Below are 27,672 nucleotides of genomic sequence, written 5' to 3' on the forward strand. Positions count from 1 at the left end.
GAGGCTTTCACGTACTCTGCATTCCCATTCCTGGACCCCACGCTGACGTGTTCCAGAATCAATTCAAAACTCAAAACTCAAAATCTTCAATCAAACAAACACACATATTATTTATTATACACATATTCATATATAACATTAACAAATAACAACCCAACCTAACCCCTTAGTTAATGAGAGAGAAACAGAGAGAGAAAGAGAGAGAGAGAGAGAGAGAGAGAGAGAGAGAGAGAACGTGCAACGGTGCAAGTGTGTTTGTTTTTGTTGAGCCAATTGAACAAGGCGCGAGTAACAATCCCAAACAGGAAATAAAAAACGATTTTACAATTATTTTTATTTCCCATTATTTTATTATTTCATTTTTTTTTAATTTCAGTTTGAACCTAATCTGCCATTTTTCTCTAAACACCACTCGCCGTTTCGTTATTCTTTAGTTTCGTTAGCTTCTCCCCGCTTTCTAGGGCTACGAAACCACCATCAACATTTTCATACCAAATTCTAGATTCTTCATTCAACTAATTATTATTTCAAACAAAACAAAAAAATAACGAAGGGAGAGAAGAAACTGAAGAAATCGAGAATCGATCTGGTAGATCTTGGTGGCGGAGGACTTTGATCGGCATTTTGATCGGATCTGATGAACGGTGGTGATGATGATTAGTGTATGAGAGTGTTTTTGTTCATATTATGTTTCAGAGAAGATCGAAGGAGGGGAAAACAATGAAATGGGTTACATTGCTTAAGGATTTCAAAGAGAAGGTTGGCCTTACTCAATCGCCTTCTCCTTCTCCTACTCCTCCTCCTTCTTCTCGCGATAACAATGCCTTTTCACCTTCGCAATCTTCTTCTTCGTCTCTTACCAGGTACGGTAATGCATATTTATGATTTTTGTTTTATACAATGCTTAGTTCATGCTATGAAAATTGTAGTTATTGTTGATTGAGTGAGATGATTTGAGTTTGAGTGTTGCATTTGCTTCATTTTTTGCTTGTCAGAAAAATGAAAAAAAAAACGATAAGTTAGTTATACTTGGTGTGATCGGAAGGGTTTACATTTTGAATAAGGTGACACAGATTACAACTATTAGATCCTTTAGTAGTGTATGTTTGCTGATATTTGTTTCTTTTTTTTGAGCTGATATTTATCTAACGTGTTAATGTGTTAAGCTGTAAGGATTTTTCTAAGCTCACTTTAGCACTTTAGCTTATGAAATTGGTAAACGCTGGGTAGAAAGGCTGAGTCTCCTTGGTTCTTAGTGGGGGTAGTTATCCCATGTGTCAGTTTTAGAATTTTAGTTGCGGATGAGATTGCCAGCATTTCTGAACTAATAGTTTCAACTTGTGTCGGCTGTTGATTGAATTATTATCTCGCGAGGGAGTTATAGAACTAACTTCATTAATACCGGTAACATTCCAGTTTTGTACCGTGAATGCATGGTTCAAACAGAGTGGTTATTTTCCGTTATGGAAGGTTAGCTGTGTGATAGGCCATCTCTGCATCATGGGTAGCTCAAATAGGGAGTTGAGTTCCAAGTTGTTAGCAAGTTTTGGCTTATTTGCTTGTTTAGTTTTTGTCGGCTATGAAACGGACATATTTATTGATTATTGACTTGAAAATGGTTGGAATTAATGAAAATGCACGAGTTCTTAATTTCACATGTCCACTCTTCAGTGGACAATTGGACACGTAAGCTGATGCATAATTTTATTGCCAAATAGTAGCATTAAAGATTTTAGACCATTTCTTGCCTTTGTTTATTGTTTGGTCTAATTTTTATGAAAATGTATTCATATTTTTATAACTGCTGTTTCATGATTGGTAAGAAGTAAGAACTAATTCTCTAGGATTGTTTTTATTATGACATGCTTTGGTTATGATATTAAATGTGATTATGACCTTTTTAGCTTCAATTCTTCAAATCAGGGACAGACATGAACTGGAATTGGACTTCAAGAGATTTTGGGAAGAGTTTCGCTCATCCAGCTCTGAGAAGGTTTTTTCCTGCCATTCATTAGTTTGATGGTCTCATACATATTTGACCTAGTATGGCTGATTAAGGTAAATCAGGAGTTGCTAATGCTTTCTAATGCCTATGCAGGAAAAGGAAGCGGCATTGAATTTGAGTATAGATGCCTTTTGTAGATTAGTAAAGCAGCAAGCTAATGTAGCTCAATTAGTTACCATGTAAGGAAAAATTTCCTCTTAGCTTCATTGCTACTTGCCATAATATATATGCAAGGGCATTGTTGTGATCAGGCAGTAAGAGGAACTGTTTTTTCACGAAGTAATGGAATGGTTGGTTTTGTAGAATGATAACCCTAATATACTTGAATCTTCAGTTGGAAGCTGCAACATATTTTTGTATGCATGTGCTTTACTGGTCTATCATTCAAAATTCGTACTTTTATTGTAGTATATACACATATTTTGGTGCTACTTACATGTCTAACTGTTCTGTTCCAGTGCTTAGATATAAATAAGCATTGGTGAAGAAAATGCTTATATTTAATATTGTTGTAACTAAAATAATATGCCAAGTTGTAGATTTAGAGACTCCTTTATCATAAATAATCTTGAGAGGTTCAGGTCTTCCCATTATCTTTCTGGATAATGAAAAATATTGACTGGAACTTTCCTGCTTAAAGATATTTGCTGCACTTAAAAGATACTGAATTATGAAATATGTTGTTATTCATCTTCCTAAGGAATTTAACTGATTTCTTATAATGTTGATGGTGAACAGGTTAGTTGAAACACACATATTCTCTTTTGTTGTGGGAAGAGCATTTGTGACAGATATAGACAAGTTAAAAATAAGCAGCAAAACAAGATCTCTGGATGTTGCTCAAGTCTTAAAGTTTTTCTCTGAAGTCACAAAGGTTTGGCTTTTACATTTCTCTCTTGGTATGGCTGATTTTGCTTATTTTCTGTTACATTTTGTAATTTAAGGAGACACCCTTTTGTGCAGGATGGGATAAGTCCGGGAGCAAATTTATTAGCTTCAGTGGAAATTCTTGTTTCTGGGGTATGCTTCTTATAAGTTTTTGTGCCAGGTCTCTACATTAGTGGCCATGGTGCAGATGTCACTTGACAGAAAACATGCAATTGACATTCACTTTTTGTTTTGAATTAAATCTGTTCAATTAATATTTGCAATCTTGGCGTGTCATACTTTTACTCATTGGTGTTTATAAGTGATGGATTTGAGTTTGTTTTTATTGTGGTAACTTCTTTGGTTATTTAGAAACACACTGTGTTTGATTTGTATGTAATTACTTAAGTTTCCTCATGAGCATTAAGCAGTAATTTATATATATTTTTGCAGCCTATTGACAAGCAATCTCTACTTGACTCTGGGATATTTTGCTGTCTCATTCATGTTCTCAATGTCCTTCTAGACCCCGATGTAACCATCCAACGGCCAAATGCTGCTGTTGATCTTGAAGAACAGTCTGTGTTGCAAAAACATTACAATGGTGATGTTGAGCAAGACCGCCAGCTTGAGGTTCCTTTCTTTTGATTTATGTCTTGCGTGTCTGTTTACATGTTGCAACATGAGATTGGATGACTCAGTTTTTTTCGAAGAATTCTTTAAGTCTGTATCTTTGGCCTGGGCAGACTTTTACAATTTGAATGTACTAAAATCTATTCAACAGATTTTAATTCTAAATACTATTGTGAATTGTCACATAAACTCTATGTTTCCTTTGTCCAAACCCTTTCAATAAAGCATAGAACACAAAAAATATGACTTGATTACAAGTAAATGATTGGGATCATCCAAGGTCAAATTTGTGCACTTTGTTAATTTATATTTTGTTATTTTTCTTGTGCAGGTAGAGGGAAGTGTTGTGCATATCATGAAAGCACTAGCAAGCCATGCATCAGCAGCACAAAGTTTAGCAGAGGATGATTCACTTCAGTTGCTTTTTCAAATGGTTGCCAAGGGTTCTTTGATTGTTTTCTCTCGTTATAAGGATGGACTTGTTCCGTTGCACAGTATACAACTTCATAGGCATGCTATGCAGGTAAAGTGTAGTACATTGTCTACAATTAAAAGAGTGATGGAAAATGTTGTAAATTTTGCTTATGATGAGTCGTTTGAGCTGATCTTGTGCTTCAGATAGTTTAATATCTATGTTGCTGTTACTTATTTAACTCTAGATATGCTGATCTCGTGCTTCTGATATTTGAATATTTATGCTGTTGCTGTTTATTTATTTCTAGATACTTGTTCTCCTTTTGGTCAATGACAATGGAAGCACAGCCAAATATATCCGTAAGCATCATCTGGTATGTCATTAACTTCAAATTCTGAATTCTTTTTTGGGTACATCAAATAGCTGGTCTCAAATACTAATCTAATACTTATTATATGTGTATTTTCTATGAAATACTAGTACCTATACGAGTATCAGATACGAAAATGTATCTGATATGGTGATAAAAAAATTCTTGAAAATATAGGAAATGATACGTTTGAGGATGTGTATAAAAATCATAAAATATAATTTAGCACAGCTATACAAACAAGCAATATAAAAAGCAAATCACATGTGAAATATATTCTAGTAATATATAAACAGATCATCTATCGGAAGCTGTAATACACCAACACGGGTACGTGGTACATTATCGATTATGGGGTATTTTATTTCCTTCAAAAGTAGAGTATAATTACATAATAAAACGAAGGAAAGGAAACAAAAATGGAATATAGAGGAAAAAGTAGCATAAAAAAGTAGGAAATAAATTTGGATTGGGGTAAAAATACATGATTGGTAAACGGTAGTGTGTTTTAATGTTTTTCCAACAAGAGAATGTCTTGAAATTAGGTCTGGGTTTTATACTAGCAAAATAGGTCCAGTCTGAATCATTTAAAATAAAGAATTAAACAAGAAAAGAAGTGTTTTCGGGTTGTATGAATCTGGGTAGCATGCAACCCAACCCAATTTGATGCATGACCTGCCGTTCTAGATTCGATCCAAAAACCACAACAACAATTCCATGCGACTCTGATGATTCAGAAACGGATAATTGAACAAAAATGATGTGGGTTACAATTTGCATCATTGGGGGCTGAATCTGTATTGACTCATGGCACATTCGTCTTCGTGATTGTTATTTGTTCTCAAAGGGAATCCTAATTTAGTGTGCGATTCGTCCTCATGTCGCGAATTAGGGAATTGTGATTTGGTGTCTGTGTGCGATTTGTCGTTTTTAGCCGTTCAGTACCACAACAAACCCAAATTCAAACCTCGCACCAATATTTTTGTTATTTCGGGTGGTGGGTTCAAACCAGGTATGTGTGCAGACATACTCAACACGAACTCTCACCTGCCGCGTATCGGGTTCGATTATGGCTCCATTTTGAGCACAAGAAGTAATATATACCAGTAATAATACTGATACATATAAAGCAGGTCACATGGGGTTGAGGTTCGCAATTCATGTGAAGGTGCAGAAGTAAATTAATAAAGTAAACTAATAATAATAATAATAATAACAATAATAATAATAATAATAATTGAATAAGACACCAATACATGGAAAGCCAAAAAATAAACAAGCATAGACGGCATAGAGATAAGCAATTACAGAATGAGAAATGGCAAAGAGACAGCCAAACTCAACAATGAAGAGAAGAAATTACAGAACCAGAAATGACAAGGAAAAGTTTCCGCAAGCGTAGCAGAAGCAAAACGACATAGCTGCAAGCTGTGGCTATTTCTGGTCGACGAGTTGAAGGATGAAGCAAGAACTTCGATGCCTGAATTGAAGAGTCTCTCAACACTCAAGAGAGAAAGAAAAGTCAGTATATGAAGAAATTGACGAACCCATGCCTTATAATCTTTTATTTTTGCGTGATTTTTGGGGCATACCAAATTCTGAAGTGTCCTTGTCTTTTATAACAAATGAATCGGCATGCCACTTTCGCGTATCATCTGGAATCACATAGTGTCTAGGTAAAAAAATTAATTTTATTTCCTCAGATACTCTTTGAATACGTACCAAAGATGAATCGAAGTGTAGCCATATATTGACGTATCAGTGCTTCAGTATGTATTATTGTCATGTAGTCTTTGTTGAACTTCATCACTTAAAGTCACACATGCCAGTGCTCAACAACATCACAGGCTTGTTTAATACGGAAACTATTGTTCTAACTCTCCTATAATAGAAACTTATTTTCTTGCTTTCAGGTTTTGGCTCCAGGGGTGGGTTGGTGTAGTTGTAGGATATGAACATGGTGATTGGTGACCAATGGATCCCCTTATGTCGAATTAAGATAAAATTAGTGTGTATAGCTATCAGATTTTGTACTACAAATAAGAACTTAAATTACCTTGCTGGGCAATTATGTTTCGTAAAAAGTGTTTTAGGTTTTGTAATAGAAACACAGATCTGTTACTCAATGCAAACGTATCCACAAGGTCACCCTAGGCGCTCTTATTAAGGACGAAACTACAAACAAATCCAAAGTAGCTGTGTTAAAAATTAAAGGAACTGTCCATATTGTTCTCTAATGCTTCATTTGGTTTTTTCTTGATCAGTTTGGATATCCCTCAAAGACAAGGCAATAGGACCATTTACTTAAAATTAGTTCTGTATTATGCATGAAATATTGAACTGACCACAATAGAACTTTTACAAACATCTCTTCTGCAACCAAGACTAACTGCTTAACATATAGTTTTCACTTCATACTCAGTCATAAAACATCAGGACTGGAAATTTCTTCTGCTTAACCAAAGACCGTTCTTGAAGTTGCCATTTAATTTGGGAAACTGTTTAAAACCACTCTACTACTCTACAGATGCACTGAAGTCTTTCCACATCTTAATAAAATAGATCATTTTATTAGACAATCGTGTCTTAATGCTTAGAAGTGTCTCTTATCTGCTGGTTATGTTGGTTCTTGCTGTCAGGTCTTCATTATCAACATGAAATTAGTGTAATCATCTTCCAAGCAGTGCCTTTTGCAGGATATTGCACCAATAATGAGTCAAATTGTTCACTGTATTCATTTTATGATTTTTAAATTAATATGATAGTGAACCAATAGTGATTCATTTTTTTAATTGTATTCATTATTATCAACATGAAATTTAGTGTAATAGCCTTGAAGCAGTGCCTTTCACAGGATATTGCACCAATAATAATTCACACTATTCGTTGTATTCATTTTATGGTTTTGAAATTAATCTGATATTGCAGCAATATTTTTTCATATTCTTCATTGTAGTCGTTATACGGTTTTTAAATTAATCTTCTCTGAATTTCTTCCCTCCATGCAGATAAAAGTTCTTTTAATGGCGGTGAAAGATTTTGATCCTGATTGTGGAGATTCTGCGTATACCGTAGGGATTGTTGACTTGTTACTTAAATGTGTGGAATTGTCCTATAAACCTGGTAATTTTTTACTTAGTTCTTCTGTTAATGTGAACAGAGAATGTGAAGAGAGAAGCTCAGGGAGAAACTGAAACTGTTTTCTGTATTTGATATTATGATTTCATTATTTGATGACAAAGGGGGTTGAGTATATACAGTACATGTGTTTAGCATAGCTGACACATCTGACTACCTCTATCTACATGTAAATAACTATTTTGCAGTAAAATAATTTACTTCTCTAATAGTTAATAAATGATATAAATCAGAAGAGGAATGAATGAGTTCCTATAAATGTAGTTGTTATCATTGCATGAAAGTTGGTTGAATAATTTTTTTTTTTGCCATGGGTGCTGCTAGTTATTTATGAAAAGTTTTTTACCTCCTTTCTCCTGGTTTAGTATTTCTGATTTTTTATATTGATTTTGCAGAGGCTGGTAGTGTCAGACTGCGAGAGGATATACATAATGCCCATGGTTATCAATTCCTTGTTCAATTTGCACTAACTCTGTCCAACATGACAAAAAGTCAGGGCTTTCAGTCTATTTGTTCCAATTTGTCTGATGACCAAGATACTGCTTCAGATAGGTCCCAAAATAGCAAAGAACAAAATTCCAACAAACAAGAGAAGTCCTCCATTCAATATCTTTCACCTACACTATCTAGGATGCTTGATGTTCTTGTTAGTCTAGCTCAAACTGGACCTAATGAGCCTCTTCATGCATATGGAGGTAAGGGTTCCAAATCTTCTCAAAACAAGAGTGGTGGTCATGGTCATAGCAGAAGCAGAAGTCGTACATCATCTTCTGATTGGATTGGTGATGAATTATGGGCAACTGACAATGATAAAATTAAGGACCTCGAAGCAGTCCAGATGTTACAAGATATTCTTCTCAAAGCTAATAGCCAGGAGCTGCAGGCTGAAGTATTGAATAGACTCTTTAAAATATTTTCTGGCCACCTAGAGAACTATAAGCTGTGTCAGCAATTACGAACTGTTCCACTTTTAATCCTAAATATGGGTGGTTTTCCTGCTCCTTTGCAAGAGATAATCTTGAAAATCCTTGAATATGCTGTGACTGTTGTAAATTGTGTTCCTGAGCAAGAGTTACTTTCACTTTGCTGCTTACTGCAGCAACCAATAACATCAGGGTTGAAGCAGACAATACTTTCTTTCTTTGTAAAACTCTTGTCCTTTGACCAACAGTATAAGAAAGTTCTGCGTGAAGTTGGTGTTTTGGAAGTTATGTTAGATGATCTGAGGCAACACAGGATTTTGGCTCCTGATCAACCGAATGTTAATTCCAACCAGCTAGAGAGGAAAGATAGCTCTAGCAATTTCAAGAAACATCTGGGCAAGGATGTTATTATTACTTCACCGAAGTTTATGGAATCTGGTTCTGGGAAGTTCCCTATTTTTGAAGTTGAAGCTACAATTTCTGTGGCTTGGGACTGTATGCTATCTTTATTGAAAAAAGCCGAGGGTAATCAAGCTTCATTCCGCTCAGCTAATGGTGTGACTGCTGTATTGCCTTTTCTGGTGTCTGATGTACATCGTCAAGGGGTCCTCAGGATATTGTGCTGTCTTATAATTGAAGATGCTTCACAGGTTTGTTCATATTCTCTCTGTTTTTATGTTATTAAAATTTGAGTGGGTTTGTGCATTAATTAGCTTGTAAGTTATAATATGCATGTATAATAAGAAAAGGATAGTTCTTGAATGCCCTAAATATGTCTTGGGGTGAATCCCGCCTATAAGATTACATGTTTTTTATTGCTAAGTTGAAATCAATTAGGTATCTGATTATAAATTTTAGCAGGCTCATCCTGAAGAATTAGGTGTGTTGGTTGAAATTTTGAAAAGTGGAATGGTGAGCAGTGCTTTAGGATCCCACTACCGTCTTTCCATTGATGCAAAATGTGACACAATGGGAGCACTGTGGCGGATTTTGGGAGCGAACAACTCTGCGCAGAAGGTTTTTGGTGAAGCTACTGGTTTTTCTCTTTTGCTTACTACACTCCATGGGTTCCAAAATGATGGTGGGGACTTCGACCAATCTTCATTGAACTTATACGTTAAGGTGTTTACATATTTGTTGCGTGTTGTAACTGTTGGGGTGTTCGACAATGCTGTAAATAGAATGAAGTTGCATGCAATAATATCTTCACAGACTTTCTTTGATCTTCTATGTGAGTCTGGCTTACTTTGTGTAGAGCATGAAAAACAAGTTATCCAGTTGATGTTGGAACTTGCCCTTGAAATAGTGATTCCACCTTTCTTAGCATCAGAGGGTTTGACACAATCAGATGCAATTGAGAATGAGTCATCCCATAATCTTCTTTTGACTCCATCAGGTCCAATTAATCCTGATAAAGAGCGAGTCTACAATGCTGGTGCCATTAGAGTTTTGATTCGTGCATTATTGCTGTTTACTCCTATGGTGCAGCTAAAACTTCTAGACTTAATTGACAAGCTGGCTCGTGCTGGTCCCTTCAATCAGGAAAACCTCACTTCTATAGGTTTGTCGTAAATTGTTTGCTTTTATTTGCAATTGTTCTTGAACACTCATGTACTCTTTTCCTTGTGTCTATAGGTTGTGTTGAACTTTTGCTAGAGACAATCCACCCTTTTCTTATGAGTTCGTCTCCACTGCTTTCTCATGCGTTAAAGATTGTGGAAGCCCTTGGTTCTTACAGGTAGGATTATATTTTTATGGCTTTTACTAAAATTAATTGCAACCATTTAATCAGCTCCTCTATTTATATTTGAATGACAAATTTTCTCTTGGTTAGGCTATCTGCATCTGAACTTCGTATGCTCATCAGATATGTTCTGCAAATGAGACTGAAAAATTCAGGACGTATAATTGTTGAGCTGATGGAAAAATTAATTCTTACGGAAGATATGGCCTCAGAAAACATCTCTCTTGCACCGTTTGTGGAGATGGATATGAGCAAGATTGGGCATGCTGCCATTCAGGTTTCCTTGGGTGAAAGATCATGGCCCCCAGCTGCTGGTTATTCATTTGTTTGTTGGTTTCAGTTTCGAAAATTTTTGAAATCACATTCAAAAGAGACCGACCCTTCAAAATTTATACCATCCAAGAAGCGGTCTGGCACAAATGGACTGCACGAGCAGCATATCTTAAGAATTTTTTCAGTTGGTGCTACTAATGATGATAATGCGACCTATGCTGAACTTTATCTCCAGGAGGATGGTGTTCTGACTCTTGCAACCAGTAACTCTTCCTTCTTATCATTTCCTGGTTTAGAGCTTGAAGAAGGGAGGTGGCATCACCTTGCTGTCATTCACAGTAAACCAAATGCTCTTGCTGGGCTGTTTCAAGCTAGTGTTGCATATGTTTATTTGAATGGAAAGCTAAGACATACTGGGAAATTAGGATATTCACCATCCCCAGTAGGTAGACCATTGCAGGTCACTATTGGGACATCAGTTGGAAATGCTAGAGTTAGTGACTTGACGTGGAAACTTCGCTCTTGCTATCTTTTTGAGGAAGTGCTTACACCGGGATGTATATGTTTTATGTACATACTTGGTAGAGGGTACAGAGGGCTCCTCCAGGACACAGATCTTCTGAGATTTGTACCTAACCAGGCCTGTGGAGGTGGTAGTATGGCTATATTAGATTCTTTAGATGCTGATTTGACTTTGGCTGCTAGTGGGCAGAGACTAGATTCTAGCAGCAAGCAGGGAGACCTAAAGGCAGATGGGAGTGGAATTGTCTGGGATTTGGAGAGACTGGGAAACCTTTCTTTGCAATTATCAGGAAAGAAACTTATTTTTGCTTTTGATGGAACTTCTACAGAATTCGTTCCATCATCTAGTAGTTTTTCAATGCTCAATCTGGTTGATCCCATGTCAGCTGCTGCTTCTCCTATTGGAGGTGTGTAATGAAGTTTATAAAGTGACGGTGTTTGTTTCTTTCTCCTGTTCGAGTTGTTTCTTAAATTTCTGATTTATTCTTATTTTGTGTGCTGCAGGTATTCCCCGTTTTGGACGTCTCTGGGGAGATATTTATATCTGTAAGCAAGGTGTGATTGGAGAGACTATCCGTACTATTGGCGGGATGGAACTTGTCCTTGCACTTGTTGAAGCTGTAGAAACTAGGGATATGCTGCATATGGCACTTACACTTCTTGCCTGTGTGCTTCATCAAAATCCTCAGAATCTTAAGGACATGCAAACATATAGGGGCTACCATCTGCTTGCTCTTTTTCTGCGTCGCAGAATGTCATTATTTGACATGCAGTCTCTTGAGATCTTCTTCCAGATTGCTGCTTGTGAAGCTTCATTTTCTGAACCAAAAAAGTTGGAAACTACTTTGTCTCCTGCCGCATCCCTGCAGGAAACCAGCCTTGAGGATCAGTATTTGTCAAAGTTTCATGATGATAATTCTTCTGTTGGATCTCATGGAGACATGGATGATTTTTCTGTCCAAAAGGATTCATTTAGTCACATTTCAGAGCTGGAAAATACTGATATTGCTGCTGAAACTTCAAACTGCGTTGTATTGTCAAATGCAGACATGGTTGAACATGTCTTGTTGGATTGGACACTGTGGGTAACAGCTCCAGTTTCAATCCAAATTTCATTACTTGGGTTTCTTGAGAATTTAGTGTCCATGCATTGGTACAGAAATCATAATCTCACAGTTTTGCGGAGAATTAACCTTGTTCAACATTTACTAGTGACTTTGCAACGGGGTGATGTTGAAGTTCCTGTCCTTGAAAAATTGGTTGTATTGCTTGGGGTCATTTTGGAAGATGGGTTTCTATCTTCTGAGCTTGAAAATGTTGTTAGATTTGTGATTATGACTTTTGATCCACCAGGGTTGGCCCCACAGCGTCCAATTATGAGAGAGTCAATGGGGAAACATGTAATTGTTAGAAATATGTTACTAGAGATGCTTATCGATCTACAAGTCACTATAAAATCAGAAGAGTTGCTTGAGCAGTGGCATAAAGTTGTTTCGTCTAAGTTAATTACTTATTTTCTTGATGAAGCAGTTCATCCCACCAGTATGAGATGGATCATGACTCTACTTGGTGTGTGTATTACTTCCTCTCCAACATTTGCACTTAAATTTCGCACCAGTGGAGGTTATCAAGGTTTAGTTCGTGTGCTCCCAAGTTTGTATGATTCCCCAGACATTTATTATATTTTGTTCTGTTTGATATTTGGCAAGCCAGTTTATCCTAGGTTACCAGAGGTCCGCATGTTGGACTTTCATGCCCTTATGCCAGGTGATGGAAGTTATACTGAACTAAGGTTCGTAGAATTGTTGGAATCTGTTATTGCTATGGCAAGAACTACTTTCGATAGAGTCAGCATGCAATCAATGCTTGCCCACCAAACTGGTAATCTTTCTCGGGTTGGTGCTAGCCTTGTGGCTGAGCTTGTTGAAGGAAATTCGGACTTGGCTGGTGATCTTCAGGGGGAAGCTCTGATGCACAAGACATATGCTGCTCGCCTTATGGGTGGAGAGGCATCAGCCCCTGCTGCTGCAACTTCAGTTCTTAGATTTATGGTTGATCTGGCTAAGATGTGTCCCACTTTTACTGCCGTTTGTCGACGAGCAGAATTTCTTGAAAGCTGCATTGAACTATATTTTTCTTGTGTGAGGTTTGTCTAGAGATGTCTCTTACTATCTTTTTGCACTACTTCAATTTGATTTCCTTATCTATAACCAGAGACTACTTATGTGCATTTTTTGTCACACTTTATCATAGTACAACTGAAACAGATCCTTTTTGTTGAACTAAACTGTTTGTGCTTACAGGGCTGCACATGCTGTTAAAATGGCTAAGGATCTCTCAGCAGTGGTGGAAGAGAAAACCTTGAATGATGGTGATGACACTTGCAGTTCCCAAAATACATTTTCTAGCTTGCCTCTTTATCAGGATCAGTCTGTCAAAACCTCTATTAGCGTTGGAAGTTTTCCTCAAGGACAACTAAGTACAAGTTCTGATGATATGGCTGCACCAGTTAACTCTATGGCTGGTGAGAGATTACCAAATAATGTTCCTGTATCTGTGCTGGAATCAAATAAATATGTCCAGGAAGATTTACAAACTGTTCAGAGCTTTGATGTTGATAACGCTGATAAAGGCTCTGCCACTTCCAGTGCAGTCGAGTTCAGTTTTCATGGAATCAAAGGCGCTTCTGAGGTTCTCCCACCTACAGATTCCCAAAGTTCTGCATCTTTTGCTGTACTGGACTCTCCTGATTTTTCAGAAAAGTCTAGTTCTAGAATTCCCATCCCCCCTTCTTCTTCGCCAGTCGTTGCATTGACATCTTGGCTGGGAAGTGCAAATCACAACGAAGCAAAATCCCCCTTAACACCAACTCCTTCTTTTGATTCTTCGATGTCTATTGGGGAGTTTGATCAATCTTCAGACCTGAAGTCTACTTCTCAAGGTCCATCTGCCACAAATGCTTACTTTTCTGTAACGTCAAAGCTGCTTTTGGATATAGACGATTCTGGATATGGTGGTGGTCCATGTTCTGCAGGAGCTACTGCTGTGTTAGATTTCATTGCAGAAGTCCTTTCTGATTTTGTGACCGAGCAGGTGAAAGCATCACAGGTCATAGAGAATATCTTGGAAAGTGTTCCTCTATATGTTGATGGTGAAGCTTTGTTAGTTTTCCAGGGCCTGTGTCTTAGTAGATTTATAAACTTTCTTGAAAGACGACTGATACGTGATGATGAAGAAGATGAGAAAAAATTGGATAAGATTCGATGGTCCTCAAATTTGGATGCTTTGTGCTGGATGATAGTGGATCGTGTATACATGGGTGCTTTTCCTCAGCCCTCAGTGGTACTGAAAACACTTGAGTTCTTCTTATCAATGTTGCAATTGGCAAACAAAGATGGTAAAATTGAAGAAGCTGCTCCTGGTGGAAAGAGACTCTTATCAATTTCAAGAGGAAATAAGCAACTTGAGGCTTATATTCATTCAATTCTTAAAAACACCAATAGAATGATTTTATATTGTTTCCTCCCATCATTTTTAGCCAGTATTGGGGAAGATGATCTTCTTTCAGCGTTGGGTTTGCTCGTTGAATCTAAAAAGAGATTACCCTCAACTTCCTGCCCAGATGATTCAGGAATTGACATATGCACATTCCTGCAATTATTGGTTGCTCATAAAAGAATTATATTTTGTCCCAGCAATACGGATACAGATCTTAATTGCTGTCTATGCATGAATCTGACTTGTCTTCTTCGTGATAAAAGACAAAATGTACAGCATATTGCAATTGATGTGTTCAAGTATCTTCTGGTACATAGGAGGGCTGCATTGGAAGACTTGCTTGTATCCAAACCTAATCAGGGGCAGCTACTTGATGTGCTTCATGGTGGTTTTGATAAATTATTGACTAGAAGTTTGTCTGAGTTTTTTGAGTGGTATCAGAATTCTGAACCGACTGTGAATAAGGTATTGGAACAGTGCGCTGGCATTATGTGGGTGCAGTATATTGCGGGATCAGCAAAGTTTCCTGGAGTAAGAATCAAAGGCATGGAAGGCCGTCGTAAGAGGGAAATGGGAAGAAAATCTCGGGAAGCTGCAAAACTGGATTTAAGGCACTGGGAACAGGTAAATGAGAGAAGATATGCACTGGATTTAGTCCGTGATGCAATGTCCACTGAGTTGAGAGTTGTTAGGCAAGATAAGTACGGATGGATTCTTCATGCTGAGAGTGAGTGGCAATGCCATATCCAGCAACTTGTGCATGAAAGGGGCATATTCCCACTCAGTAAATCCTCTTTGACAGAGGAGCCTGAATGGCAGCTCTGTCCCATTGAAGGTCCATATCGAATGCGGAAAAAACTTGAGAGCTGCAAACTGAAAATTGACACCATACAAAATATTCTCGATGGACAGTTTGAATTAGAGGAACCAGAGTCTAAAGGAAAAACTGAAAACACTCATGATGCATTGGATTCAAAACCTTATTTTCAACTTTTGAGCGATGGTGATAAACAGAGTAGCCCTGATGGTGAGCTGTTTGAGGATTCTTTTTTTCATAACTTGGATAGTGTAAAGGATGCAGTTTCTAACAAGAACGAGTGGAATGATGATAAGGCCAGTAGTATAATTGAAGCAAGCCTCCATTCTGCACTTGAGCATGGTGCCAAGTCTAGTGCAGTATCAGTCCCAATAGAAGAAAGCACTCAAGGAAGATCTGATATGGGATCTCCAAGACAATCTTCTATGAAAGTTGATGATCTTAAGATTGCCGATGATAAATATGATAAAGAAATGCATGACAATGGTGAATACTTGATTAGACCTTTTCTGGAACCATTTGAGAAAATACGGTATAAATATAACTGTGAGCGGGTTGTAGGTCTTGACAAACATGATGGTATATTCCTGATAGGTGAATTCTCTTTGTACGTGATTGAAAACTTCTATATTGATGACTCTGGTTGCTTCTGTGAGAAAGAATGTGTGGATGAACTTTCAGTTATTGATCAAGCGCTAGGTGTTAAGAAAGATGTTATGGGCAGTGTAGATTTTCAATCCAAATCAACTCTATCATGGAGCACAACAGCTAAGTCATTGGTTGGGGGAAGGGCATGGGCCTATAGTGGTGGTGCATGGGGGAAGGAGAAAGTGCAGAGCAGTGGAAATTTACATCATCCTTGGCGAATGTGGAAGCTTGATAGTGTTCATGAGATTCTGAAGCGTGATTACCAACTTCGTCCTGTTGCTGTTGAAATATTTAGCATGGATGGATGTAATGATCTTTTGGTTTTCCACAAAAAAGAGAGAGAAGAAGTTTTTAAAAATCTAGTGTCCATAAATCTTCCTCGGAATAGCATGTAAGAGTAATTTCCATTGGTTTTAATTGTTTTATTTTGGTTCTACATATTTGTTGTCATTGCTAGTAGGCAGTAGCATAATGCTTTTGACATGATTGCTGGTTTGCGAACTTAGCATATATGCTGCAATACTGATGATGCTTTATAGCATAAAAAGCTCAAGGCTTTTTTGTTAGTGAAATATGTGGAATCAATCATGAGCTGTTCTTTTAATGTTATGTTATGCCATACGTTTGATTTCTGTTTTTATATTTTCGCTTCTCTTTTTCGGGTTACTGAACCTAATTTTCTGCATTGTATCAGGTTGGACACAACTATTTCAGGATCATTGAAACAAGAAAGCAATGAGGGTAGCCGTCTTTTCAAGATAATGGCGAAATCCTTTTCAAAAAGGTGGCAAAATGGAGAAATAAGCAATTTTCAGTATCTCATGCATCTTAACACCTTGGCGGGTCGTGGATACAGTGATCTTACCCAATATCCAGTCTTTCCATGGGTCCTTGCAGATTATGAGAGTGAGAATCTTGATTTGTCTGACCCAAAGACGTTTCGCAGGCTTGATAAACCAATGGGCTGCCAGACACCTGAAGGCGAAGATGAATTTAGAAAAAGGTTGGTCTCTATGAACGCCGTCATATTTCAACAAAAAATATGCTGTGCTGTTTGTAATTTCTACCTGCCATTATTTGCTAAATGTTTTGCTGAGTTGCAATAAGCATGCAGGAACATGTATATCCACTGAAACAGAATTTAAAAAAACAGGGTCTCATCCTACAATTATAATATCCATTAATGAGATAGTACATGATTAATCCTTGCATTAAGATGTTATAATAATTATAACGTCCCTAATGTAAGATGTTATAATAATTATACACTTAGAAGGTAGTTTCCTTCTCATTCAGATATAGTATTAACACTATCATTATTTATTAGATATGACAGCTGGGATGACCCCGAGGTCCCAAAGTTTCATTATGGATCTCATTATTCTAGTGCTGGAATTGTCCTATTCTATCTTCTCCGCCTGCCACCATTCAGTGTAGAGAATCAAAAGCTTCAAGGTGGCCAATTTGACCATGCTGATCGCCTTTTCAATAGTATAAGGGATACTTGGTTAAGTGCTGCTGGGAAGGGAAATACATCTGATGTGAAGGAACTGATTCCGGAATTTTTCTACATGCCTGAGTTTTTGGATAATCAATTCAATCTTGACTTGGGAGAGAAACAGTCTGGCGAGAAGGTTATCCTAGTGTTATTTTACTTTCTCCAAGTGCCGAAGTGTAGGCCACAGACTTAAATTTTATTATGGCGTTTCTTTCAGGTTGGGGATGTTATTCTACCCACATGGGCCAAAGGTAGTGCTAGGGAGTTCATCAGCAAGCATAGGGAAGCTCTTGAATCTGATTATGTCTCAGAAAATTTGCATCACTGGATAGACCTCATTTTTGGACATAAGCAAAGGGGGAAGGTGGGTGTCTTGGTCTGCTGTATAGATACTTGTCCTCTCATATGTTCTGGTTGTTCTTGCAATTTCTGAATCTTAATATCATGTTTGTTCTCTAATTCATGCTTATTGTTAAAGGTTTTGCTTTACAATCCCTCACATGCGTTGATTATTTTAGAGTAGGGGAAAATAAAATTATTTCTATCACTGCCCAACCTTCTTTATAATTCTCAGTCTTTTTATTGCATCTGTTCTGTTGTGTCTTAATTTGCAACTTTATTATCTTTAGTTGCCTGTATTTTGGCATATAAAATCATGAAATCATTCACATTGATAAGATTTTAGCCACCGTGGTTTTGTAGTGAGCAGTTACCTGCCGGTGTTATATTATTTGTTGCCCAAAACTTGTGGAAACTTCATCATATGCGTTTAAACATAGATTGACAGTAGTGAGGTCAATAAGTACGTTATCAACTAATGTGCTAACTTTACCTACCTTTATATTTCTTCTGTTGTGTTCCTAATATCTATTTTTTCCTGTGCTGTGGACAGGCTGCTGAGGAATCAGTGAATGTGTTCTATCATTATACATACGAGGGGAGTGTGGACATAGATTCAGTTTCAGATCCTGCAATGAAAGCATCCATTTTAGCACAAATTAATCATTTTGGGCAGACACCAAAACAACTGTTCCTCAAGCCCCACGTGAAAAGGCAAACTGACAGAAAGCTTCCTCCCCACCCTCTTAAATATTCCAGCCATCTTGTTCCACATGAGATTCGCAAAAGTTCTTCACCTATTACTCAAATTGTTACTTTCAATGATAAAATTCTCATAGCAGGATCTAACAATTTGCTTAAACCAAGTACATATAGTAAATATGTTGCTTGGAGTTTTCCTGATCGTAGCTTGAGATTTATTAGTTATGAGCAGGATAGACTTCTTTCAACTCACGAGAATTTACATGGAAGTAATCAAATTCAGTGTGTTGGTGTCAGTCATGATGGTCGGGTTCTGGTTAGTGGGGCTGATGATGGGCTAGTTAATGTTTGGAGAGTTAGTAAGTTTGGACCTCGTGCCTTGCGGCGCTTGAAATTGGAGAAGGCACTTTGTGGGCATACAGCCAGAATCACATGCCTTCAGGTTAGCCAGCCTTACATGCTTATTGTGAGTGGATCGGATGATTGCACAGTTATTATATGGGATCTAAGCTCGATGGCATTTGTGAGGCAGCTCCCACAATTCCCAGCACCAGTTTCTGCAATTTTTGTCAATGACTTGACCGGAGAGATTGTTACAGCAGCTGGTATTCTTCTGGCTGTTTGGAGTATTAATGGGGATTGCCTGGCAATGATCAAAACTTCACAACTGCCATCTGATTCTATTCTCTCAGTGTCAAGCAGTATTTTTTCTGATTGGCTCGACACAAAATGGTATGCGACAGGTCATCAGAGCGGATCTGTTAAGGTGTGGCAAATGGTTCATTTCTCTCACCCAGATAGCTCCCTTAGCAAATCTTCAGCTTCTGGTGGGTTGGGAGGTTCAAATCTTGGTTCTAAAGAACCAGAATACAAGTTGATCCTACGCAAAGTACTTAAGTTCCATAAGCATCCGGTCACTGCCCTCCACCTCACAACTGACCTGAAACAGTTATTGAGTGGGGATTTGGGTGGAAATTTACTTTCCTGGACACTTCCTGATGAGAGTCTGCGAGTTTCATCGAATCAGGGGTGAAACTGATAGATGATGGTTAATTTGTGAAGACTTCAGCTTTCGGCCAGCCAGATTCATGTTCATAATTCGTGAAAAATGCAAAAGAAGAATGCTGGCCTAGATCAAAACAAGGCAATCAAGGTTGACAGAAAAGATGTGACCACACCCAGGAACAGAGGGTTAAGAGGCTACATGCATGAGTAGTACCGTGGTTACTTCTGGTGGGTGAAGCATATATAAAGAAAGCTTGATGATACTAGGGGGGGCAAGGAGAAAAAGTACATGTTCCTGTGGTTTTGTATTTTGGGTGACCAGCGAAGAATATTTTGATTATGCTGGGATCCGTGTTTTTTTCTTTGATGTAAATATGTGAAGCAGCTTGTAGTGTGTAATTAAGTTGTATAGTAATAGGCGTGCGGTGAAATGGAAATTGATTTGACTGATAGGCCCATTGTTGTTTAGATATGATTGTGATTGCTTCTGGGATGAGTTATGAGTGTTATCCTTTCTCGGAAATTATTTTTGCATAGTTACATTGGGGCATTTCTTTTAATGGTCCCCTTAAGGGAGAATTTGGAAGGCCTATTTCATTTGATTTGTACATTTTGTTCGAGTCTATTTAGTTATTTGCTTGGACAAGAGGATGAAAACCGATGGGGTTAAATTCCTTTCCCTTCATTTTTTGTCTTCAATGTTTGGATTTGAGTGAGATATCTTACACTCCTTGGACCAAACATTACATTGGGCATTCCTTGTTTGAGCTTTTATTCTATTGTGAATTATGGAATGAAGAAATATTATTAATAGTGTCTTGTTATCTTACCCAAACCAACCACATTACACGTTACTCGATCAAGTAAAATGAGTCATGCTTTTGGAAATATGTCTGAAAAATACTTGATTTCTTTAAATCTGTTCCGGAAGGTTCAGTTATAAGGGATGAATGTTGATCCCGTGATGGTTAGAAGCATTTTGCTGGCTTGTAGTGGGTCGAAATCCAAAACCTTCATTAAAGAAATTCATGGCTACGTTTTGATAAGTTATCTACCTTATACTTTGCTACAAAATGCTATCAAATGTAGATTAAGCTAAACATGCATTTGAATCCAAAGATATTGTGTCTTGGACTAGTATGATTACATGCTACGTTAATAATCTGGCCATGTTATATACATGCTGCCATTCAGGTCGATATATAGTTGACTTGGATTCATGTCAAATATAGTTTGAATATTATTTGTAGCCCCTAGCTAGAGCGTTGAATATTAATGATGTTGTTGAATATTAATTCCAAGATATTATTAGTGGTCCATGGAGTGCAGAGAAAAATGCAGAGATGTAAGTATGTTAAGTCACATTCCCATTTCCACTAAATCTGCAATATCCAAAATTCTATTGACATTTGGCATAATTTTATGAAGCCCATTTGGTATTATTTTAACACGTGGAAAGTACATATCACAATTATGGAAATAATTATTCATTATTTTAATAATAAACCATTTTCAAGTGTCTGATATTTGTAAGGTATTGCGATAATGGTAAAAGTTTTATTAAGATTTTAGGGAGAAAACAACCGTAAGATTTATAGTCTAGGCATGACCAAGCAAACTCAATAATAGTGTAAACTTGGTGGATTATAAACATCAATATTTGTTTTAATTTTACAAATAGTTTTCATAAATAATAGTTAATCACTATTATTAAAATGAAGCTAAGTTTTTTTATATCAAATGAAGTAATATTTTCAAGGAGAATAATTTTCCTATACTAATACATCAAAGTTCTTAATATGTGGTGGAAGATATAAAAGGTCTAAAGTTAAATCTTGAAAATTATCACTTCACAGTTCATTGGGTACATTTTCCCTTTATCAATATATATGGCTAGTATATTTCGATTTTCGATAATACTAAAAAATTCCCCAAAAATAATGAATAACAAATCTATTTTAGTGAAGCAAATCAGAAATTTGAAAAAGTGATAGTTATGTTAACATCTTAAGGTTGCATATGTGTAGAGACACAAACATCAAAATAAAAAATGGAATCTGAATGAGAAGCAAGTTGATAATTAAATTGATTGTCCATTTACAACAGGTCTATGATCAGCCTATATACACAGCTTGAATCAGATTTACTTTACAGAACTTAGCTGTCACTAAATAAACTATAATAATATATAAAACTCATATATTATTAATGTATATAAATTTTTTTTTCTTCATACAAATACTTAACTTAATACGATGATATATAACATTTCCCATTATATATCTCCTGTGTGCATCGTTTAGCGTGAGAAATGAATCAAAATCAGATATTGGCACTGTGAAGATGGTACGAAAAGAAAAGGAAGTGTATTTTGTTGGTGCTACTATTTGATTTCTCGAATGGTGGAAATAACATTGAATTGAAATAACTCGAAACATGAATTGACAACTGAGGTTGATCACACATGCTCACCACCACCTAGTCCCTTCACCCCTTCATATAATTATATTCTAATATCATCTCATTTTATTACATCTTCGAAAAACTTCAACAATAATATAATCAGTGAATATTTAGGATTAAGTAATAGATAAATACGATCAATCAAACTTATATTTATTCAATTGTGAATATAGTACTGAAATTTTTTATCCAATGAAGATAGTACATTTTATTGCAGTATTATCTCATGCTAGTAAAAATGTTTTTGTTAATTATTTAAGATACTTTTATATATATAATTTATTGTTATATTGTATATACTATTTTATATCTGATTGTTTTTCTAGTTTTTCGTTAAATATTTATATAAGTAAATAAATAATAAACAAAATATATGCGTATATTTCATTTTATATGTCAACACACATTAAACATTAGAACTACTTAATTTTAAAAGGAAAAATACATTTGTTGGAGTTTAATGTAACTTTAATCGGGTTCGGTAAATCTTAAGTTTAAGCACAGTTTAGATTTAAAAAAACAGCCCAATCAATATTTATGATTGTGAAAGATACAAATTTCATAAAATGACAAGTATTATAGACAAACATGCCAAAAAGATATTGCCTAGAAATTCTAAACAACCCTTCACTTTTGTTCCGCAACCCAATAATTGTAGAGGCTTGTAGCCTTTTGTCTCTGCCAGAAGGCGCAACAGTGAATTGATATTGTTTCAGAAAGTTAGAATATTGATGGCATTAAATTATATTCTCCGATCAAATTTTCATATTTATAATAAATAAAATATTATTTTATTATACATGTTATTATTTTTAAATGTAAAAATATTTGAATGAGAATATATTATTTTCTTATAAATTAATATTAATATTTTAATTGTACAGGTAATGGATTTTAATAAATGTTATGAATTTCAAGTCCAACGTGAATTTGTAAGATATCTCATATTATGTGTAAGTAATTAAAATGTTAGATTGGACTGAAATATATCATATATAATTATCTATGATACGTAGTTATATAAATGTAAAACTTTATATAATTAATAATTATATTAAATAAAGTATATACAATTTTTTGGACCTGAATTAAAAATCATTTAAGTTGTGTTCTACTTTTTTTTATAATTTTAATTAAATCATCAGTTCAATTTTGAAGTTATTCAAATTCAATAAATTTATTATTAATAAGATATTAGTCTAGTGGTGTAAGATTTTACTAGATCTTTATGATTGAATGTTCGATTGCTTGGAACGATAAATGTTGACATGGGCAATCAGAAACTCTAAAAAAAATTAATTCATTATCCATAAAGATTAGAATATACCCTTAATAATATTAAAACACATTCAACCAATTTATTACGGTCATTCTATAATTTTTTAAGTTCAATCCTCCACTTAGTTAAGACTATAAATTTAAACAGTTTTCAAATTACGTCACTCGATTAAGTCTGATAGTTCAGTCAAGTATATTCTGGTCCTCATAATACTAGTTTGAAGTATCAAATTCCCTATTATTTCACTCATCTTAAATTTCACCGCATTAGTTATAACATCGTTTTAAATTATCAAATTCCCTATTAGTATTATTGGATCTGACTGGAAGTCTCGTATGAAGTTATGTTGTTATGAGAATATGAGAAGAATGGGAGTCACAAATTAGATATCATATCTTCAACAAAAACCTTAAGAATTAGTTTTATAGTTTTTTTTCACTTACAAACTCTTTCATTTCTCACTTCATATCCAATGTAACATAACAATCATTTCTCTAAGTGTGAGTAACACAATTAATTATTCGCTCCCCTAAGTTCGTTATGTCCAAGCCGAATCATTGACTCTCATATCACTTGTTGAACGAGACTGTGATCGAAAGCCTCCAACCATTGAGAGTTCTTTTGTTATCAGAGTATGAAAAGAATGAAGAGTCACAAGTGAAACATCATGTGTTGAACCTAAACATAATGGGTATTTCTACTTCTAAACTATTTCATTTCTTACCTTATATCCAATATAAACTTCATAACTAATAAACTCAATCACTAATGTCATATCCAATAGTATAAAAACACCTTTATATGGCTGATACATATATACCTTTATAAAGGAAAATGATATATGCATTATTTAATTTTCTTACAAATTTTTTTATATGTAAAAAGTAGTACATGTCATAAAACAATGTTTAATTTATTAATAATTGATTTACATATAAGCAAAATGATTGTAGGAGAATTTAATATGAATACATAATAGTATCTATTTTTCAAAAAACCGTATAAAATTTATATACTGTCTGTGTAAATATTTATATACATGCGCTCTATCATTTATCATTAATTTAGATTACATTTTTTGAAAAGCCAATAACAATTAAATATCAATGATGAATAATGTAGTGACAGTGTATAAAATTACACACAGTTAGTTAGTGCAAACATCTTTTTCTCTTCACAAAAAGAGTATAAAATTTATGCAACTATAACTATCGGTGTAAAGATTTATATACATGCACTTCATCATCCATCATTAATTTAGATTACTTTTTTTGAAAAGCCAATAACAATTAAATATCAATGATGAATGATGCAGTAAAAATGTACAAAATTATACACTGTTAGTGCATACATCTTTTTCTCTTTACAAAACAGTATATAATTTATGCAGGATCGATGTAAAGATTTATACACATGCGCTACATCATCCACCATTAATTTAGATTTTTTTTTTGAAAAGTCAATAACAATTAATTATCAATGATGAATAATATAATGACATTATATAAAACTCATATACTATCAGTGCATACATCTTTTTCTCATCCGCCATTAATTTAGATTACTTTTTTTGAAAAGTAAAAAAAAAAATTCAATTAATTTAATATATATCACTTGTATTGATGGGAAAGTACATGATGATTTGTGGCGCCACGTCAAAAGAAGAGGTGAGAGAGCGAAGATCTGAGCTAGACGGGCATGCCGCCCTAGCTAAGTAGCTACGCCTTATTCATTTCTGACCCCTATCCTTGTTCCTATCCTATAACCAAACTACCTCATCATCATGCCTCTCCTATTCCTCTATAACTTTCCAGCTCTGTGCTATTCATTATTCAATTGAAAAAATGTATACATTGACATCGTATGAGTTTTATGTACTATCACTGCATCATTTATCATTAATATTTAATTATTGTTAACTTTTAAAAAAAAATAATTCAAATAAGTGATAAATGGTGAGGTACATGCACATAAATCTTTACAACGAACTACTGTGTATAAATTTTATACGGTATTCAATTTCTTTGTGTACTGTTATTATGTATGCTTCTTTATTTATTTCACTGTTACACAAGGTGGGTTCTGTCTCTTCTTTCCTATTCAACCTATCTTACAATATTTGTCCCATTATTCTTTATACATTATTCCTAAACCGTTACCATTCTCATTCCAATCTCATGGAAAATACAAAACTAATTTGTGTATGGTCTTTAACTTCTAAAATTATTGATTTAACTAATGAAAGCAAATGTGAACACATGGTTAACATTGTTGTTTATCATTTTATTCTACTCTCACGATTTCCAATTTCACCATGCTCATATTCGGTTACTATCACTCATCACAAAACTCCAACTAGCTCTATTCATTCTATCCCATAATTATAATGACACTAATCTAATTTATATCACTTGTAAAATGATTATTATTAACAGAATTTTATGCAACATGACTTGTATTGAGTGATTAATTTTAAAGTGTAAAAATTTAAAAACAACCAACATATCATTCATCGTAAATTTATGTTATCTTTTTTATGAAGAGTCTATAATTATCAAACATGAATGATATATATGAAATTTATAAAAAATCATTGTATATATTTTTTAATTAATTTTATTCCCAATAACTATCAGTTTATTTTTTTAACTTGTTTATTTTAACGACATTTGTTGGAAATTAGTTGGACAGTCTGAAAATGTTTATATTAGATTGTATTATGCATTTATTTTATTGGAACTGAACTTATTTTATATATTATTTTCCTTAATGAAGTTGGAAAAAATTAAAACACAACAATATTAACTGGTGAAATATATATTGACATTTGAAAGAAGAAAAAGAAAAGAGAAAAAAATATCCATTATAATAGTTTTATATATTATCATTTTATTATTTATTATTCATTTTTTAATTATCATTTACTCTTTAAAAAAAAGTAATATAAGTAAATAATTGATAATATAATAATTGTATATAAAGAAAACTCAAAGGTGAATAGTGAATATTAATTAATACATAGAAAGAAAACTGAAGGTGAATAGTGAATACTGGCAATTGAACTTGGATTTATATCATATGTTTCCTTGCTTATTTGAAATGAAAACAACCTTGACTGCATTCACTTTGTTTTTGAGGTTCAAAGTTTCCCACTACACAATTTGGAGAAAGAGTCACAAAGGAAAAAGTGAAGCTGCCAGCATGATCTAGCTTTGGTTAGTGAAGAAGAGTGTTAATTAACCTTTACTAGGTCATGCTGTGCCAGCCTCACTCCTTCCTATTTTGGAGACCAATACATTCTTACCATCTTCTACATCTCAAAGACACAAACCCTAAAAGCTAAAGGTGAGTGCAACACTGTAACTTACTATATTCTTTCTGCTTTTGCAGGCATGCCCTATATCCGTATTCCTTTACACTTGCTTTTATTTTTTATGTTCTTTTGTTTATTACTTTGTTAAGGTAGATCTTATTCAGAATGGCTTGAAACTTCAGACAACTACATTTTACTATGATGATGTTTAAGCTGTTTTGTCTTAGGGCATTGCTGGGGGCCATTTTTATGCAGAAATGAACAAAATATCTCTCTGTCGGTGGTCCATAATATTTCATGTTATATTATAGCTAGGTACGAGTTGAACTTCATACATCTACATAATATTACTGCTATATATTGAAGCTAACCTCGGCATGTTTTATCTCTTGTTTTGAACTGAGAACCCTTTTTATAGTAGTTGAATTCTTTCTTGTATTGAAAATGGGGTGCAAGTGTATGGATTAGTTACATTCTTTGAGAAGAAAATTAATTTCATGCACCAACTATACTCTTTCATTTTATAATCTATTCTTTGCATTAATAGGTAATAATGCATCACTGAAAGAGAGATGATAAAGGGTTTTGTTAAAGATACTACAATTACAGACACTTTTTTCTCATAAAAATATATGCAAAAAATATAAGTTCTATAATGTCACTGTATTATCCTTCATTATTCATGTTTAATCATCATTTATTTATTAAAAAAAAATGATGCAAATGAATAATGGATAATATGTTGAATGAGTTTAAATATTTACACCAATCAACGGTGCATATTACATTAAAAAAACTAAACAATATAGGAACAGTAGCACTATCTTTTCGTATATGACAATTGTTGTTGCTTAACTATAGGGATTTATATTATATGATTCTATTTGTAGATCTGTGATATTGGATAAGGGATCTGAGGCCTGCATCACCACATAATGTGTGATTCTGTTTTTTGTATAACAAGGGAATTGTTGGAGTACCGTTTTCCTCTTTAATAGTTTTGATTTGATAGAATGGGATAAGAGAGTGCTTCAAGTCTTCAACCTTCAATGCTAGTAAAAATAAAATGAAGCAAACAATTAGGCAATAATATTAAGCTTTGATTTAGAATTTAGAATGTTAGAATATAATAAACAAGAAAATGTTTCAAAATAAGATAAAAAATGTTTACATTGGCTTATATTTTTTAAATACTTTACATTACCTTAGATAAAGATAGA

At 34.7% G+C, this 27,672-nt stretch overlaps 1 protein-coding gene across 2 annotated transcripts; it reads left to right on the forward strand.

The window, feature by feature from the left end:
* On the forward strand, positions 225-20,007 carry LOC109346659 (protein SPIRRIG-like). 2 transcript variants are annotated; one of them, XM_019586348.1, is made up of 19 exons: positions 225-863; positions 1,924-1,993; positions 2,099-2,184; positions 2,744-2,879; positions 2,969-3,025; positions 3,326-3,505; positions 3,837-4,028; positions 4,228-4,293; positions 7,299-7,413; positions 7,824-9,001; positions 9,210-9,912; positions 9,987-10,089; positions 10,186-11,297; positions 11,395-13,036; positions 13,194-16,244; positions 16,548-16,856; positions 17,181-17,487; positions 17,569-17,715; positions 18,244-20,007. In XM_019586348.1, the coding sequence occupies exons 1-19, from the start codon at positions 688-690 to the stop codon at positions 19,423-19,425; spliced, it is 10,812 nt and encodes a 3,603-aa protein (XP_019441893.1). In that variant the 5' UTR covers positions 225-687; the 3' UTR covers positions 19,426-20,007. The 2 variants fall into 2 exon arrangements, with proteins under 2 accessions (XP_019441893.1, XP_019441894.1); XM_019586349.1 differs by having other exon boundaries at positions 9,213-9,912.

Source organism: Lupinus angustifolius, chromosome LG04 (genome assembly GCF_001865875.1).
Source record: "Lupinus angustifolius cultivar Tanjil chromosome LG04, LupAngTanjil_v1.0, whole genome shotgun sequence".
Lineage (NCBI taxonomy): Eukaryota > Viridiplantae > Streptophyta > Magnoliopsida > Fabales > Fabaceae > Lupinus > Lupinus angustifolius.